Source organism: Centroberyx gerrardi, chromosome 18 (genome assembly GCF_048128805.1).
Source record: "Centroberyx gerrardi isolate f3 chromosome 18, fCenGer3.hap1.cur.20231027, whole genome shotgun sequence".
Classification (NCBI taxonomy): Eukaryota; Metazoa; Chordata; class Actinopteri; order Beryciformes; family Berycidae; genus Centroberyx; species Centroberyx gerrardi.
Genome location: NC_136014.1, coordinates 27045493 through 27064485, shown reverse-complemented (window position 1 = coordinate 27064485; position 18993 = coordinate 27045493). Strand labels below are relative to the sequence as shown.

The 18993-nt window shown below is 39.5% G+C and overlaps 3 protein-coding genes across 7 annotated transcripts in view; all 3 read left to right on the top strand.

The window, feature by feature from the left end:
* The first annotated feature begins 335 nt into the window (after window positions 1-335).
* LOC144537822 (E3 ubiquitin-protein ligase TRIM39-like) lies at window positions 336-10159 on the top strand. 4 transcript variants are annotated; one of them, XR_013507452.1, is made up of 3 exons: window positions 336-2019; window positions 9218-9719; window positions 10093-10159. XR_013507452.1 is itself a non-coding variant. In XM_078289977.1 (2 exons), the coding sequence occupies exon 1, from the start codon at window positions 569-571 to the stop codon at window positions 1970-1972; it is 1404 nt and encodes a 467-aa protein (XP_078146103.1). In that variant the 5' UTR covers window positions 336-568; the 3' UTR covers window positions 1973-2019; window positions 9218-9758. The 4 variants fall into 4 exon arrangements, 3 of the variants coding, with proteins under 3 accessions (XP_078146103.1, XP_078146104.1, XP_078146105.1); XM_078289977.1 differs by lacking the exon at window positions 10093-10159 and having other exon boundaries at window positions 9218-9758; XM_078289978.1 differs by lacking the exon at window positions 10093-10159 and having other exon boundaries at window positions 9212-9758.
* The window catches only part of LOC144542764 (E3 ubiquitin-protein ligase TRIM39-like), a 26771-nt gene continuing 15395 nt past the window's right edge, over window positions 7618-18993 (top strand). Inside the window, exons 1-2 of one of the 2 annotated variants that reach the window (XM_078289980.1) lie at window positions 7618-7770; window positions 14838-16833. In XM_078289980.1, the coding sequence (XP_078146106.1) occupies window positions 14884-16287 (1404 nt within the window). In that variant the 5' untranslated portion in view covers window positions 7618-7770; window positions 14838-14883 and the 3' untranslated portion in view covers window positions 16288-16833. Of the gene's footprint in view, window positions 7771-14517; window positions 16834-18993 lie in introns of those variants that run through there. The other variant, XR_013507453.1, reaches the window with a different exon arrangement.
* On the top strand, window positions 7767-9215 carry LOC144542784 (E3 ubiquitin-protein ligase TRIM39-like). Its single transcript, XM_078290054.1, has one exon. The coding sequence runs from the start codon at window positions 7809-7811 to the stop codon at window positions 9213-9215; it is 1407 nt and encodes a 468-aa protein (XP_078146180.1). The 5' UTR covers window positions 7767-7808.

Below are 18993 nucleotides of genomic sequence, written 5' to 3'. Positions count from 1 at the left end.
GTACTTTTTAAATCACATCCAATGCAGACTACTACAGATTTTGTGTTTCTCCATCAGCAACAGAAACTTGTGGAACCATTCACAGTGAGAAGAGTAATCTGGTTTTCCTTTGTTTTGTAATTTCCAAATTTTCCAATTAAAATCACATGGTATTAAACATTCTTTCATCCTTTCCTTTTAATTTTGAAGTGTGACAAAGCTCCGCCCCTTACCTGCTTAACCTGAGACAAACAAGGAAACAGGTAGTCATTCTTCTACTCCTCACTCACTAAGATGACACACACACACCGAGAGACAGACGATAAGATTCAGCTTTAAATCAAAGCCACGACCTCCACTAAGGGGGGACAGCTACAGGAGGGAATACTGGGAATACTGGGAATACTGGAATACTGCCACTTCAACCTGCTGCTGACTCCACACACTGAATGGGAGATTTAGAGAAACACGACTCAAAGTGAAAGTAATTTTCAGGGAACTTTCTAGAGGGAGTGGTGTCACGACTGGCTGACTGTATTCCTGTTTGAGCCGTCTGCCTGGTGAGTTTTCAGCTTCACTCAGAGAGAAAATGTCTTCCATATCAGAGGAGAATCTCTCCTGTCCTGTCTGCCATGACATCTTTAAAGATCCTGTCGTCCTGTCATGCAGCCACAGCTTCTGTAAAGCCTGTCTGCAGAGCTGGTGGACAGAGAAACTAATACATGACTGTCCAATTTGTAAGAGAAGATCTTCAAAGGTGGAACCACCTTGTAACTTGGTGTTAAAGAACCTGTGTGAGGCTTTCTTACTGGAGAGAGATCAGAGAGCTTCAGCAGGATCTGAGCTTCTCTGCAGTCTGCACTCTGAGAAACTCAAGCTCTTCTGTCTGGACCATCAGCAGACAGTGTGTGTTGTCTGTCTGCATTCAGAAACACACACCGACCACAGAATCAGACCCATCGATGAAGCTGCACGGCATCACAAGGAGGAACTTCAGGAATCACTGAAGCCCTTACAGGAGAAACTGGAGCTCTTTAATGAAGTTAAAGGAAACTGTGATCAAACAGCAGAACACATTAAGGTCCAGGCCCGACACACAGAGAGGCAGATTAAGGAGGAGTTTAAGAAGCTTCACCAGTTTCTACAAGAGGAAGAGGAGGCCAGGATCGCTGCACTGAGGGAGGAAGAGGAGCAGAAGAGTCGGATGATGAAGGAGAAGATTGAGGGTCTGAGCAGAGAGATAGCAGCTCTTTCAGACACAGTCAGAGCCATAGAGAAGGAGCTGAGAGCTGAAGACGTCTCGTTCCTGCAGAACTACAAGGCTACAGTGGAAAGAGTCCAGCGCCCCCTGCTGGAGGATCCACAGCTGGTCTCAGGAGCTCTGATAGACGAGGCCAAACACCTGGGCAACCTGAGCTTCACAGTCTGGGACAAGATGAAGGTGATGGTCTCCTACACTCCTGTGATTCTAGACCCAAACACTGCCAATCCAAAACTCATCCTGTCTGAAGATCTGACCAGTGTGAGACGTGGAGAGAGTCAGCAGCTTCCTGAAAACCCAGAGAGGATTTACTGGTCCTCTGTCCTGGGATCTGAGGGCTTTAACTCAGGAACTCACAGCTGGGATGTTGAGGTTGGAGACAGTCCAGACTGGGAACTGGGTGTGGCAGCAGAGTCTGTCCAGAGGAAGGATTCGGAAGACATAGAGTCTGGATTATGGAGAATACAGTTCTATAATGATAAATACACAGCATTCTCCCCATCAGATCCACACACTGTTCTCCCAGTGAAGAAGAAGCTCCAGAGGATCAGACTGCATCTGGACTGGAACAGAGGAAAACTGTCATTCTCTGATCCTGATACTAACACACACATACACACCTTCACACACACCTTCACTGGCAGGCTGTTTCCATACTTTTACACTTGGGATGAACTCCCTCTGAAGATTTTACCAGTGAAGGTCTCTGTAACAGTGGACCAGCACAGTTAGAGATGAAGGTGATGATGATGATGATGATGATGATGATGGTCTGCAGGGTGGCGGACTCTCTGGAAGTCCTCATGAGAGCCATTACAGACTTCATCAGTGGCAGAAGACTTTATTCTAATACATCATCACTATATTCTTTCAGAATAAACTGAAAGACTGAGCTCAAACACATTGAGACAGACTGTCAGTGTGGCAGTGGAATCTGTTGTACTGTCAGAAGACTTTTGTTTCAGTGTGTAGAAAAGAGTTACTCACCCTAGAACTCAGTTTCCCATGATCCTCTACTCCCCACTTGACCTTTTACCTGCCACTCCACCTCACTGCCCAGCTGTGTATGATTAGGACTGATGCACTCAGTTTGTTCCCTTTGTCTAACAACTGTGTTCCAACAACCTTCCAACTGACCATCGGTCCCGCTGCCTTAAAGATTGTGCGTATATGACAAATGTAAGTGATTATTTACTGTTTGAATTATTAATGGTAAAATATAGTTTCATTATCATGTACATTTGTTTAATATATATATCTGATTCCTGTTGGATGCACTAAACTGGTGTTTAGATGTCAACTGTAATCATCATTCAGCTTTGGCAGTTATTATTTATAGTTGGTGTTATTTTGGTTAGTTTATAGTCTAATCAGTATATTTGTAGGTAAGTGATAGTTCAGCTTGATTCAATATTAATAATTTCTCATGTATCTGTAGTAATGTGCACTGGTCATATTTGTGAATGTTTTGAATTGAATATTGGTTGATTGTTGTGTTTATTGATTATTGTATTCCTTTTCTTCTCGGCTTGTATTACAGAACCACACAGACAAATATACAACATACATTCAAATAAACTTTGATGCATGGATCTGGACTGTGGGACATTTTTTATACAACCTGACCGTTGTACCATGGTGGTGATAGTCTCCTGAACACATAGAACCAACCCCTTTCTAACACACTGTGTGTTTGACTAACATTTACTTTTGACTGCAATCAATAAAATACAAAGGACAGGAAAGTGTGAGAAAACATGGCTTCTGATCACTGATCACTGACTTGGGGACTTTTGATTTTATTATATTTATATTATCCAGCAATTTATTAAACAATTTAACATGTATTAACTGCTGGATAATGTAATAATAATATAGACTTTTTAATTTAATGTTATAAAAAAGTAATTGTAGTAAAAAATAGTAAAAAATAAATAAAGCTATAGCCTACTCCTTATACAGTAGTAATTGCCGATTAATGTAATATTTTGATTTAATTACATTATCCCACAATTTATTACATTAACAGGTAGGTTATTATTACATTTTGAACTCATTTATTACATTAGTTATTACATTATCAGTTGCTACAGGTTTGAAGCTTGTTGAAGGACGCTCTCTAACTCGCTCTTCTTTATTTTAAAAACACTTTTATATGGAAAAGAGAAATATTTCTGTTCTCATTAAAGCTGTGTTCTGTTGTTTGGCTAAAGAGCTGCTCAGGGTGTCTTTATTCAGGATGAAGATGGTGATGATGAAGATGATGGTATTATTATTGTTATTACAAATGTTTTGATAATGTTTTTAAAGTTCTTGAGTCTCATATTTATACTTGTGAATAGTGAATAGTGGCATCTGAAGGTCAAATTGTAAGAACCATAGAGATAAAACTGTTTAGTCTCTGTGGTAAGAACTCTCTCAAATGACAAACTCTTTCTGATGATTTCAACTTTTTAACCTGTGAAGCTGCAGCGAGCCTCGGCCTCATCCTGCCTCACTAACTGACTTTCTAGTTCTTGATCACGTGGATTCAGCGCCTCCCTCAGGCTGAAAGACGGAATTACAGTTCACTGACCGTTTTCAGCCCACAGGTACACTCTTAAAAACTGCCAGGTCCAACTGGGATCCTCCAGGAACCTGTACAAGGTTCTCTGAAGAACCTCACAGTTTGGAGAGGTTCTTGGAAGACTACTAAAATATTTCAAAGGTTCACAGAAGAACCCTTTTCTCCGCTGGGGGATCTGAAGGAACCCACAGAGTATGAGGGATTCATGAAATCTTAGAAAGTTGAGATGACAGAGAGAAGACATTGATAGTTTTAGTTTTTTTTTTGTTTTTTGTTTTTACAAAGTCTTGCTTTAATTTTTATTTCAGTTCATGACAATGATTTTTAACAGTTGTTTTCATCTTAGTTTTAGTTAATAACTTCCTCCCAACACTGATGTTTGGTTGAATTCGACTCAAACCAAAGGGAAAAGGACATTAGGAAGCTGAGATGGTAAAAAAAATTCTTTTAAACTTACAGAGTGCAAAAAGTGCTCAAAGAGTGCAAAAAATAAAAATAAAAGTGAAAAAAACTGTTTGCTTAAAAAGTCAATTTTAAGGAAACAGTCACCGTTGATCTCCTGATGGGCTGAAAACATCTGAAAACATTTGAAAACATCTGAAAACATCTGAAAACATCTGAAAACATTTGAAAACATCTGAAAACATTTGAAAACATTTGAAAACATCTGAAAACATCTGAAAACATTTGAAAACATTTGAAAACATCTGAAAACATTTGAAAACATCTGAAAACATTTGAAAACATTTGAAAACATCTGAAAACATTTGAAAACATCTGAAAACATCTGAAAACATTTGAAAACATTTGAAAACATTTGAAAACATCTGAAAACATCTGAAAACATCTGAAAACATTTGAAAACATCTGAAAACATCTGAAAACATCTGAAAACATCTGAAAACATTTGGTTTCTTTGTCTTGACTTTTACCTGCAGACGACCAGCCTGACATCAGGGTTTATTTCCTCTGCGTCCCTGCAGTAGACTTCATGTCAGAATACAGAAAAACAGAAACCTAAACATGTTGCTGTGACTCTCTGATCCGTCCTTTAGGTTCCCAGATCTTTAAATTCTTCCAAATGGTTTTCATCGTCCTGCTGATTTGTAACTGGAACTTGTTTCACTTCCCGGTGGCAGCGCTCCTGGATTTCCTTGAATCCTCAGTCTGAATGAGAACATCTGTACTCTCCCTTCCTTAATAACTGCTGCTGCTGAGCTTCCCTTGAGCAAGGCACTGAACCCCCAGCTGCTCAGCTCCCAGTGTGAAGGTGTGGATCTGAATGAATGAAAGTAAAACTGTGAAAAATAAGATGGAAAAAGCATAATAAGGACTGCCAGCAGAGGGCAGTATGCACTTATCCTCTGTTTCTGTCCAGTCTTAACAGTTTTGTATTTGTGTTGATGGTGGAAAGTCAGTTTTTAAACTCGTCTCCCTCTGTAGTGTCAGTGTGTACTTTGTTCATTTAGCAAAGCAGCTAGTAGGAGAGGACAGGTTATTAGAGAGTAATGGATCGCTAGTGATGAGGCTAATTTCTGTGTTATCTTTTTGTCTCTGTCAGGTTGTCTGATTTTAAAGAAGAGCACAGACTGAAGGAGAAGAGCCTCAGCAGCGTCTGCAGCCTCAGACAAACCGTCCTACAGAGGCAAACAGCAGATATTACTTTTTATAGACGGCTTTCACACTAATATCAAACGTTTTGTTAAGTTTGGATCATCGTGACAGGTGTGAACACGCCATGTGGACTCGGGTGCAGACCACAATCTTGCAAAAGGTTTGCCAAAAATCAGCGGCCTCGGTCCTCTTCCATTCGGACCGCGGGGTTTAGATTTCAAATCAACAAAATCATACTCATGAATATTACTAAACGATATACATTCCAGTTCTTTACCAGCAATCCTCTTGTTGTGACAGAAATAATAATATATATAATGCGTAGCACTTTTCAAGACAGATTTACAAAGTGCTTCACAACCAATCCACAGCAGGGATTCAGCCAGTAGCGACTAAGCTAAGATGAAGCTGATGTTAGCTAGCAAACTTAACCAGGTTAGCCTGTAAAATTATTTGGTGGCAAACACCATAAATCTAGATAATGCATTGCCAGCTGCTTGTTGAACAAATAACAAGTGACAGAAAACAAGTGACAGAAACTAGAGGAAATATTTTGAAGGTATCGTGGACTCACTGTTTTGCTAGCTGCTAGCTAGCTTACTCACAATGCTGCGAACACGCTCTCTTAAATGCTAAGTAAAAATAGTTTACTGTGAGTTCATCTGTATATTTTGTTTATGTGTTAAGTTTAATTTCAGCGGCGCCGCACCTTCTACCGAACTCTACTGTTTACAATCTGACCTGACCGTCCAGAACTAGATCACTCCGCCAGGAACCGCCTTTCACCCCACAGCGGTCTGTGCTGCGGCAGAGAAAAATAGTTCTGTGATTTCCTGGTTAGTGAAAGTTGTGTAATGGAGGAACTGAGTCAGGAAATCAGAACTAATTTTAACTGATGTACTTTGCAACTTTTACGTTTACTCTCAACTCTGTGGAGCCACAAACGGCTTTTTTGGAGATATTTTTTGGAGACAGTTTGGACTCATTGTCTCCAGAGTGGACAGAGCAGGAGACAGACAGTTCAAATATTCAACATAATAACCCTGATGTTAATAACTAAAAACTATAAGACTAAAATTAAAAGTGTCTAAAGTGTCTAAAGTGCTGCTGAGCATTAAGTCCTGTGTAATAAAAACTGCTGTGTAAGTTGAGTCCAAGGATAAAGTCAATAGCTGCATAATGTCCATGTGAGACATAGTCCAGATCAAGTGATTAGTTCAGGTTTCTCTCTTTCAACTTTATTTATTTATACGTATATTTATTATTTATTCATTTATCATTTTTTGCTACTTAACTAAATATGCATGCATATAGATAAGTACATAGGTGTATACATTTGTATGTGCATATATGTGTGTATGTAGAACTATGTGTTAATGTTTGAATGTATATACATGTGTGTATACACATTCATTAATCTCTACTTTAATCTTCATAGATTGTATATAGGCAGTGGGAGCTAAAGGGTGGGGGGTTAGAGGATATGGGGGTAAAAAATATAAAATAAAAGGGAAGTGTTGTTATGCCTGATCTCTTTTGTCATATATATCTGCACTTTGCTATTCCTGAATCAAAATATGGTTAAAAAACAAAATGATGTTGAGTTAAAAATGAACTATAGTGCAATATACAGTAGTTTGATTGTTTTTAATCAATTGTGTGTACTCAAGATTCAGCAAATAAATTTGAATAAACAAACTACTAAACAAATTATTACCTGCAGGACAAAGTTTGTATCACTGCAAAGACGCATTTGACTTGTATTGTCCAGTGATTATTTAGATGAAAAACAAACTGGACTGGATGTGACACAATCTTACATTTCAGGCAATTTCAATGTGTCAGTCAGAGTTAAACAGCCAATGACTTGCAAGGAAATTTGATGTGGCACCAAGGGTGGCCAATCACGGCCCCCCTTTGGATCCACCCCTGCCTTGAGTCACATTTGCCAAATCACATGGTATTGACTGTTAATCATTCTTAGTTCATCCTTTCACTTTAATTTTGAAGCGTGACAAAGCTCAGCCCCTTTCCTGCTTCACCCAACACAAACCAGGAAGCAGGCTGTCATTATTCCTCTCCTCACTGAGAAGAGACACACACACCGAGAGACAGACGATAAGATTCACCTTCAGACCAAACCCACGACTTCCACTGAGGGAGGACAGCTACAGGAGGGAATACTGGAATACTGGGAATACTGGGAATACTGCCACTTCAACCTGCTGCTGACTCCTCACACTGAACAGGAGATTTAGAGAAACACGACTCAAAGTGAAAGTAACTTTCAGGGAACTTTCTAGAGGAGGGAGTGGTGCCACAACTGGCTGACTCACTTCCTGTTTGAGCCGTCTGCCTGGTGAGATTTCAGCTTCACTCAGAGAGAAAATGTCTTCCATATCAGAGGAGGATCTCTCCTGTCCCGTCTGCCATGACATCTTTAAAGATCCTGTCCTCCTGTCATGTAGCCACAGCTTCTGTAAAGCCTGTCTGCAGAGCTGGTGGACAGAGAAACTAATACATGAGTGTCCACTTTGTAAGAAAATATCTTTACACGGTGAACCACCTGTTAGCTTGGTGTTAAAGAACCTGTGTGAGGCTTTCTTACTGGAGAGAGATCAGAGAGCTTCAGCAGGATCTGAGCTTCTCTGCAGTCTGCACTCTGAGAAACTCAAGCTCTTCTGTCTGGACCATCAGCAGACAGTGTGTGTTGTCTGTCTGCATTCAGAAACACACACCAACCACAGAATCAGACCCATCGATGAAGCTGCACGGCATCACAAGGAGGAACTTCAGGAATCACTGAAGCCCTTACAGGAGAAACTGAAGCTCTTTAATAAAGTTAAAGGAAACTGTGATCAAACAGCAGAACACATTAAGGTCCAGGCCCGACACACAGAGAGGCAGATTAAGGAGGAGTTTAAGAAGCTTCACCAGTTTCTCCAAGAGGAAGAGGAGGCCAGGATCACTGCACTGAGGGAGGAAGAGGAGCAGAAGAGTCAGATGATGAAGGAGAAGATTGAGGGTCTGAGCAGAGAGATAGCAGCTCTTTCAGACACAGTCAGAGCCATAGAGAAGGAGCTGAGAGCTGAAGACATCTCGTTCCTGCAGAACTACAAGGCTACAGTGGAAAGAGTCCAGCGCCCCCTGCTGGAGGATCCACAGCTGGTCTCAGGAGCTCTGATAGACGAGGCCAAACACCTGGGCAACCTGAGCTTCACAGTCTGGGACAAGATGAAGGAGATGGTCTCCTACACTCCTGTGATTCTGGACCCAAACACTACCTATCCAAAACTCATCCTGTCTGAAGATCTGACCAGTGTGAGAAATGGAATGAGACAGCAGCTTCCTGAAAACACAGAGAGGTTTGACTGCAACTGGTCTGTCGTGGGATCTGAGGGCTTTAACTCAGGAACTCAAAGCTGGGATGTTGAGGTTGGAGACAGAACAGGCTGGGAGCTGGGTGTGTTAGCAGAGTCTGTCCAGAGGAAGACAGACATACGGTCTGGATTATGGACAATAGAGTTCTATAATGATAAATACAGAGCACTCTCCCCACCAGATCCACACACTGTTCTCCCAGTGAAGAAGAAGCTCCAGAGGATCAGACTGCATCTGGACTGGAACAGAGGAAAACTGTCATTCTCTGATCCTGATACTAACACACACATACACACCTTCAGACACACCTTCACTGACAGGCTGTTTCCATACATTCACACTGTGGATGCATTCCCTCTGAAGATTTTACCAGTGAAGGTCTCTGTAACAGTGGGCCAGCACAGTAAGAGATGAAGATGATGGTGATGATGATGATGATGATGATGATGATGATGAAGGCGATGATGATGATGATGATGATGATGATGATGATGATGATGATGATGATCTGCAGGGTGGCGGACTCTCTGGAAGTCCTCATGAGAGCCATTACAGACTTCATCAGTGGCAGAAGACTTTATTCTAATACATCATCACTATATTCTTTCAGAATAAACTGAAAGACTGAGCTCAAACACATTGAGACAGACTGTCAGTGTGGCAGTGGAATCTGTTGTACTGTCAGAAGACTTTTGTTTCAGTGTGTAGAAAAGAGTTACTCACCCTAGAACTCAGTTTCCCATGATCCTCTACTCCCTCCCACTTGACCTTTTACCTGCCACTCCACCTCACTGCCCAGCTGTGTATGATTAGGACTGATGCACTCAGTTTGTTCCCTTTGTCTAACAACTGTGTTCCAACAACCTTCCAACTGACCATCGGTCCCGCTGCCTTAAAGATTGTGTGTGTATGACAAATGTAAGTGATTATTTACTGTTTGAATTATTAATGGTAAAATATAGTTTCATTATCATGTACATTTGTTTAAGATATATATCTGATTCCTGTTGGATGCACTAAACTGGTGTTTAGATGTCAACTGTAATCATCATTCAGCTTTGGCAGTTATTATTTATAGTTGGTGTTATTTTGGTTAGTTTATAGTCTAATCAGTATATTTGTAGGTAAGTGATAGTTCAGCTTGATTCAATATTAATAATTCCTCATGTATCTGTAGTAATGTGCACTGGTCATATTTGTGAATGTTTTGAATTGAATATTGAATTTGATTGAGGTTGATTGTTGTGTTTATTGATTATTGTATTCCTTTTCTTCTCGGCTTGTATTACAGAACCACACAGACAAATATACAACATACATTCAAATAAACTTTGATGCATGGATCTGGACTGTGGGACATTTTTTATACAACCTGACCGTTGTACCATGATGGTGATAGTCTCCTGAACACATAGAACCAACCCCTTTCTAACACACTGTGTGTTTGACTAACATTTACTTTTGACTGCAATCAATAAAATACAAAGGACAGGAAAGTGATTTTATTATATATATATATTATCCAGCGAATTATTAAACAACTTAACATGTATAAACTACCTGATAAAGAAATAATAACATAGACTTTTTAATTTAATAAGTCATAAAAAAGTAATTGTAGTAAAAAACAGTGAAAAATAAATAAAGCTATAGCCTACTCCTTATACAGTAGTAATTGCCGATTAATGCAATATTTTGATTTAATTACATTATCCCACAATTTATTACATTAACAGGTAGGTTATTATTACATTTTGAACTCATTTATTACATTAGTTATTACATTATCAGTTGCTACAGGTTTGAAGCTTGTTGAAGGACGCTCTCTAACTCGCTCTTCTTTATTTTAAAACACTTTTATATGGAAAAGAGAAATATTTCTGTTCTCATTAAAGCTGTGTTCTGTTGTTTGGCTAAAGAGCTGCTCAGGGTGTCTTTATTCAGGATGAAGATGGTGATGATGAAGATGATGGTATTGTTATTGTTATTACAAATGTTTTGATACTTAAAGTTCTTGAGTCTCATATTTATACTTGTGAATAGTGAATAGTGGCATCTGGAGGTCAAATTGTAAGAACCATAGAGATAAAACTGTTTAGTCTCTGTGGTAAGAACTCTCTCAAATGACAAACTCTTTCTGATGATTTCAACTTTTTAACCTGTGAAGCTGCAGCGAGCCTCGGCCTCATCCTGCCTCACTAACTGACTTTCTAGTTCTTGATCACGTGGATTCAGCGCCTCCCTCAGGCTGAAAGACGGAATTACAGTTCACTGACCGTTTTCAGCCCACAGGTACACTCTTAAAAACTGCCAGGTCCAACTGGGATCCTCCAGGAACCTGTACAAGGTTCTCTGAAGAACCTCACAGTTTGGAGAGGTTCTTGGAAGACTACTAAAATATTTCAAAGGTTCACAGAAGAACCCTTTTCTCCGCTGGGGGATCTGAAGGAACCCACAGAGTATGAGGGATTCATAAAATCTTAGAAAATTGAGATGACAGAGAGAAGACATTGATAGTTTTAGTTCAGTTTTAGTTTCCAGTTTTAGTTTCTTGCTTTAATTTTTATTTCAGTTCATTACAATGTTTTTTTAACAGCTTGTTTTCATCTTAGTTTTAGTTAATAACTTCCTCCCAACACTGATGTTTGGTTGAATTCGACTCAAACCATCAGAAGGGAAAAGGACATTAGGAAGCTGAGATGGTAAAAAAATATTCTTTTAAACTGACAGAGTGCAAAAAGTGCTCAAAGAGTGCAAAAAAAAAAATCAAAGTGAAAAAAACTGTTTGCTTAAAAAGTCAATTTTAAGGAAACAGTCACCGTTGATCTCCTGATGGGCTGAAAACATCTGAAAACATTTGAAAACATCTGAAAACATTTGAAAACATCTGAAAACATCTGAAAACATTTGGTTTCTTTGTCTTGACTTTTACCTGCAGACGACCAGCCTGACATCAGGGTTTATTTCCTCTGCGTCCCTGCAGTAGACTTCATGTCAGAATACAGAAAAACAGAAACCTAAACATGTTGCTGTGACTCTCTGATCCGTCCTTTAGGTTCCCAGATCTTTAAATTCTTCCAAATGGTTTTCATCGTCCTGCTGATTTGTAACTGGAACTTGTTTCACTTCCCGGTGGCAGCGCTCCTGGATTTCCTTGAATCCTCAGTCTGAATGAGAACATCTGTACTCTCCCTTCCTTAATAACTGCTGCTGCTGAGCTTCCCTTGAGCAAGGCACTGAACCCCCAGCTGCTCAGCTCCCAGTGTGAAGGTGTGGATCTGAATGAATGAAAGTAAAACTGTGGAAAATAAGATGTAAAAAGCACAAGGACTGCCAGCAGAGGGCAGTATGCACTTATCCTCTGTTTCTGTCCAGTCTTAACAGTTTTGTATTTGTGTTGATGGTGGAAAGTCAGTTTTTAAACTCGTCTCCCTCTGTAGTGTCAGTGTGTACTTTGTTCATTTAGCAAAGCAGCTAGTAGGAGAGGACAGGTTATTAGAGAGTAATGGATCGCTAGTGATGAGGCTAATTTCTGTGTTATCTTTTTGTCTCTGTCAGGTTGTCTGATTTTAAAGAAGAGCACAGACTGAAGGAGAAGAGCCTCAGCAGCGTCTGCAGCCTCAGACAAACCGTCCTACAGAGGCAAACAGCAGATATTACTTTTTATAGACGGCTTTCACACTAATATCAAACGTTTTGTTAAGTTTGGATCATCGTGACAGGTGTGAACACGCCATGTGGACTCGGGTGCAGACCACAATCTTGCAAAAGGTTTGCCAAAAATCAGCGGCCTCGGTCCTCTTCCATTCGGACCATGGGGTTTAGATTTCAAATCAACAAAATCATACTCATGAATATTACTAAATGATATACATTCCAGTTCTTTACCAGCAATCCTCTTGTTGTGACAGAAATAATAATATATATAATGCGTAGCACTTTTCAAGACAGATTTACAAAGTGCTTCACAACCAATCCACAGCAGGGATTCAGCCAGTAGCGACTAAGCTAAGATGAAGCTGATGTTAGCTAGCAAACTTAACCAGGTTAGCCTGTAAAATTATTTGGTGGCAAACACCATAAATCTAGATAATGCATTGCCAGCTGCTTGTTGAACAAATAACAAGTGACAGAAAACAAGTGACAGAAACTAGAGGAAATATTTTGAAGGTATCGTGGACTCACTGTTTTGCTAGCTGCTAGCTAGCTTACTCACAATGCTGCGAACACGCTCTCTTAAATGCTAAGTAAAAATAGTTTACTGTGAGTTCATCTGTATATTTTGTTTATGTGTTAAGTGTAATTTCAGCGGCACCGCACCTTCTACCGAACTCTACTGTTTACAATCTGACCTGACCGTCCAGAACTAGATCACTCCGCCAGGAACCGCCTTTCACCCCACAGCGGTCTGTGCTGCGGCAGAGAAAAATAGTTCTGTGATTTCCTGGTTAGTGAAAGTTGTGTAATGGAGGAACTGAGTCAGGAAATCAGAACTAATTTTAACTGATGTACTTTGCAACTTTTACGTTTACTCTCAACTCCCTGTGGAGCCACAAACGGCTTTTTTGGAGATATTTTTTGGAGACAGTTTGGACTCATTGTCTCCAGAGTGGACAGAGCAGGAGACACAGACAGTTCAAATATTCAACATAATAACCCTGATGTTAATAACTAAAAACTATAAGACTAAAGTTTAAAGTGTCTAAAGTGCTGCTGAGCATTAAATCCTGTGTAATAAAAACTGCTGTGTAAGTTGAGTCCAAGGATAAAGTCAATAGGTGCATAATGTCCATGTGAGACATAGTCCAGATCAAGTGATTAGTTCAGGTTTCTCTTTTTCAACTTTATTTATATTCATTTATTTATTTATTTTTGCTATTTAACTAAATATGTATGCATATAGATAAGTACATGTGTATACATTTGTATGTGCATATATATGTGTGTATGTAGAACTATATGTTAATGTTTGAATGTATATACATGTGTGTATACACATTCATTAATCTCTACTTTAATCTTCATAGATTGTATATAGGCAGTGGGAGCTAAAGGGTGGGGGGTTAGAGTATATGGGGTTAAAAAAAATAAATAAAAGGGAAGTGTTGTTATGCCTGATCTCTTTTGTCATATATATCTGAACTTTGCTATTCCTGAATAAAAATACGGTTAAAAAACAAATGAAATTAAAAATGAACTATAGTGCAATATACAGTAGTTTGACTGTTTTTAATCAATTGTGTGTACTCAAGATTCAGCAAATAAATTTGAATATGCTCAAATTAATTAAACAAATTATTACCTGCAGGACAAAGTTTCTATCACTGCAAAGACTCATTTGACTTGTATTGTCCAGTAATTATTTAGGTGAAAAACAGACTCTGGACTGGATGTGAAATATCTGGAAAAAATGAAACAACATCAACACCTGTCACTCTTCAGCACTTCTTTCTGTCTAAAAGGAAGCCTTGGTCACTTAAAACAACACAAACTTACATTTCAGGTAATTTCAATGTGTCAATCAGAGTTAAACAGCCAATGATGTACAAGAAAATTTGGGGTGGCACCAAGGGTGGCCAATCACGGCCACCCTTTTGGATCCGCCCCTCCCCTTGAGTCACATTTGCCAAATCACATGGTATTGACTGTTAATCATTCTTAGTTCAGCCTTTCAGTTTAATTTTGAAGCATGACAAAGCTCCGCCCCTTTTCTGCTTCACCCGACACAAACCAGGAAACAGGCTGTCATTCTTCCTCTCCTCACTGAGAAGAGACACACACACCGAGAGACAGACGATAAGATTCACCTTCAGACCAAACCCACGACTTCCACTGAGGGAGGACAGCTACAGGAGGGAATACTGGGAATACTGGGAATACTGGAATACTGGAATACTGGAATACTGCCACTTCAACCTGCTGCTGACTCCTCACACTGAACAGGAGATTTAGAAAAACACGATTCAAAGTGAAAGTAACTTTCAGGGAACTTTCTAGAGGAGGGAGTGGTGCCACAACTGACTGGCTGACTTCCAGTTTGAGCCGTCTGCCTGGTGAGATTTCAGCTTCACTCAGAGAGAAAATGTCTTCCATATCAGAGGAGAATCTCTCCTGTCCCGTCTGCCATGACATCTTTAAAGATCCTGTCCTCCTGTCATGTACCCACAGCTTCTGTAAAGCCTGTCTGCAGAGCTGGTGGACAGAGAAACTAATACATGACTGTCCAATTTGTAAGAGAAGATCTTCAAAGGTGGAACCACCTCGTAACTTGGTGTTAAAGAACCTGTGTGAGGCTTTCTTACTGGAGAGAGATCAGAGAGCTTCAGCAGGATCTGAGCTTCTCTGCAGTCTGCACTCTGAGAAACTCAAGCTCTTCTGTCTGGACCATCAGCAGACAGTGTGTCTTGTCTGTCTGCATTCAGAAACACACACCAACCACAGAATCAAACCCATCGATGAAGCTGCACGGCATCACAAGGAGGAACTTCAGGAATCACTGAAGCCCTTAAAGGAGAAACTGAAGCTCTTTAATAAAGTTAAAGGAAACTGTGATCAAACAGCAGAACACATTAAGGTCCAGGCCCGACGCACAGAGAGGCAGATTAAGGAGGAGTTTAAGAAGCTTCACCAGTTTCTACAAGAGGAAGAGGAGGCCAGGATCGCTGCACTGAGGGAGGAAGAGGAGCAGAAGAGTCGGATGATGAAGGAGAAGATTGAGGGTCTGAGCAGAGAGATAGCAGCTCTTTCAGACACAGTCAGAGCCATAGAGAAGGAGCTGAGAGCTGAAGACGTCTCGTTCCTGCAGAACTACAAGGCTACAGTGGAAAGAGTCCAGCGCCCCCTGCTGGAGGATCCACAGCTGGTCTCAGGAGCTCTGATAGACGAGGCCAAACACCTGGGCAACCTGAGCTTCACAGTCTGGGACAAGATGAAGGAGATGGTCTCCTACACTCCTGTGATTCTGGACCCCAACACTGCCCATCCAGAACTCATCCTGTCTGAAGATCTGACCAGTGTGAGACGTGGAGAGAGACAGCAGCTTCCTGAAAACCCAGAGAGGTTTGACTGGTACAGCTGCTCTGTTCTGGGATCTGAGGGCTTTAACTCAGGAACTCACAGCTGGGATGTTGAGGTTGGAGACAGTCCAGACTGGAGACTGGGTGTGGCAGCAGAGTCTGTCCAGAGGAAGGGAGACATACGGTCTGGATTATGGAGAATAGGGTTCTTTATTGGTGTATACACAGCATTCTCCCCACCAGGTCCAGTCACTGTTCTCCCAGTGAAGAAGAAGCTCCAGAGGATCAGACTGCATCTGGACTGGAACAGAGGAAAACTGTCATTCTCTGATCCTGATACTAACACACACATACACACCTTCACACACACCTTCACTGACAGGCTGTTTCCATACTTTAACACTGATGAAGAACTTCCTCTGAAGATTTTACCAGTGAAGGTCTCTGTAACAGTGGACCAGCACAGTTAGAGGTGATAGTGATGATGATGATGATGATGATGATGATGATGATGATGATGATGATGATGATCTGCAGGGTGGCGGACTCTCTGGAAGTCCTCATGAGAGCCATTACAGACTTCATCAGTGGCAGAAGACTTTATTCTAATACATCATCACTATATTCTTTCAGAATAAACTGAAAGACTGAGCTCAAACACATTGAGACAGACTGTCAGTGTGGCAGTGGAATCTGTTGTACTGTCAGAAGACTTTTGTTTCAGTGTGTAGAAAAGAGTTACTCACCCTAGAACTCAGTTTCCCATGATCCTCTACTCCCTCCCACTTGACCTTTTACCTGCCACGCCACCTCACTGCCTGACCATCGGTCCCGCTGCCTTAAAGATTGTGCGTATATGACAAATGTAAGTGATTATTTACTGTTTGAATTGTTCATTGTTAATGGTAAAATATATTTTGTTTATCATGTACATTTGTTTAATATATATATCTGATTCTTGTTGGATGCACTAAACTGGCGTTTAGATGTCTTGGGGGCTTTTGACTTTATTATATATATATTATCCAGCAATTTATTAAACAACTTAAGCTGGATAATGTAATAACTTGTCAAAATGTATTAAAATTGTCCCTCTAAATGAGTTGAAAATGTAATAAAAGCCTGTGTGTAGCATATTTTTAACTGACATTGTAATAATAATATTGACTTAAAATGTAATAAGTCATAAGGATAAGAAGAATGTGCTAACTTGGGTTTTTACATTACCAGTCTATATCGTTGTTGTTTTTTTACATTATTGTAAAAAAAAACAAATGCTATACTCATGAAGTAGTAATTGCCGATTAATATAATATTTTGATTTAATTACATTATCCCAGAATTTATTACATTAACAGGTAGGTTATTATTACATTTTGAACTCATTAATTACATTAGTTATTACATTATCAGTTGCTACAGGTTTGAAGCTCTCTAACTCGCTCTTCTTTATTTTAAAAACACATATATGGAAAAGAAAAAATATTACTGTTGTTCTCATTACAGCTGTGTTCTGTTTGGCTAAAGAGCTGCTCAGGGTGTCTTTATTCAGGGAGACACAGACAGTTAAAATATACAACAATAACCCTAATGTTAATAATTAAAAACTATAAGACTAAAATTGAAAGTGTCTAAAGTGTCTACAGTGGTGCTGAGCATTAAGTCCTGTGTAATAAAAACTGCTGTGTAAGTTGAGTCCGAGGATAAAGTCAATAGATGCATAATATCCATGTGAGACATAGTCCAGATCAAGTGATTAGTTCAGGTTTCTCTTTTTCAACTTTATTTATATTTATTTATTCATATATTTATTTATTCATTTGTTCATTTATTTATTTTTGCTATTTAAATAAATACGTATGCATGTAGATAAGTACATACGTGTACACATTTGTATGTGCATATATGTGTGTATGTAGAACTATGTGTTAATGTTTGAATGTATATACATGTGTGTATACACATTCATTAATCTCTACTTTAATCTTCATAGATTGTATATAGGCAGTGGGAGCTAAAGGGTGGGGGGTTAGAGTATATGGGGGCAAAAAAAAAGAAAAAGGGGGAAGTGTTGTTATGCCTGATCTCTTTTGTCATATATATCTGCACTTTGCTATCCCTAAATAAAAAATATGGTTAAAAAAATAACATGAGGTTGAGGAGCCTGTCCTCCCCCAAAAAACGACCCCATAGGTCGTTTGTACAAGCAGCTTATTACGACCTACATATAGTTACGTTTTAAAGTTAAGCGACCTCTAGCGGTCGTGTAAATAACGACAATGTACGTTGGTCTGCGTCTACGTCACGTGGACGCAGATTTAGAAAAACACGACTCAAAGTGAAAGCAACTTTCAGGGAACTTTCTAGAGGAGGGAGTGGTGCCACGACTGACTGGCTCACTTCCTGTGAATTTATAGCTTCACTCATGAAAATGGCTTCCAGATCAGAGGAGAGACAGTGTGTGTTTGACTAACATTTATTTTTGAGTGCAATCAATAAAATACAAAGGACGAGAAAGTGTGACAAAACATGGCTACTGATCACTGACATAGGGGATTTTGATTTTTTATATATATATATTATTATATAGATTATATATATATATAATCCCGCAATTTATTAAACAATTTAAGATTTATTAACTGCCAGATAATGTAATAACTTGTTAAATGTAATAAAAATGTCTCTAAAAAATGTAATAAAAGCCTGTGTGTAACATATTTTTAACAATCATTGTAATAATAATATTGAATTAAAATTCAATTTTTTTAAAACTTGTGTTTTTACATTATCAGTCAATATTGTTCTTACATCATCAGTGGGGGCGTGGCTGTGGTTGAGTATTCACTGCCTGTGATTAAATGTTGAAATAATAGTGATAGCAATGTTGATGTTAGGCCAGTACCTGTGACATGACTATTTGGCTGTTAATTGAAACTCCCCTGCAGCTAATGTTAACGGAACAGTCCGGAGAGTATTTAAGCCTAGAGTTTGGTTAATGGCAGTCGCTTGGTTGTGGGGTAGGGGGACCCTAACATCTTGGTTTGTCCATTCTGTTCTTGTTTATTTTTCTCAGTTGTTCTTTTCTGTTGTATGGAACTGCTGCCTGTTGCCTGAAAATCTACAGTAAGTCAAAGCACTGTGAAACTTGAACATTGCTTCATGCTGTTTTCTTC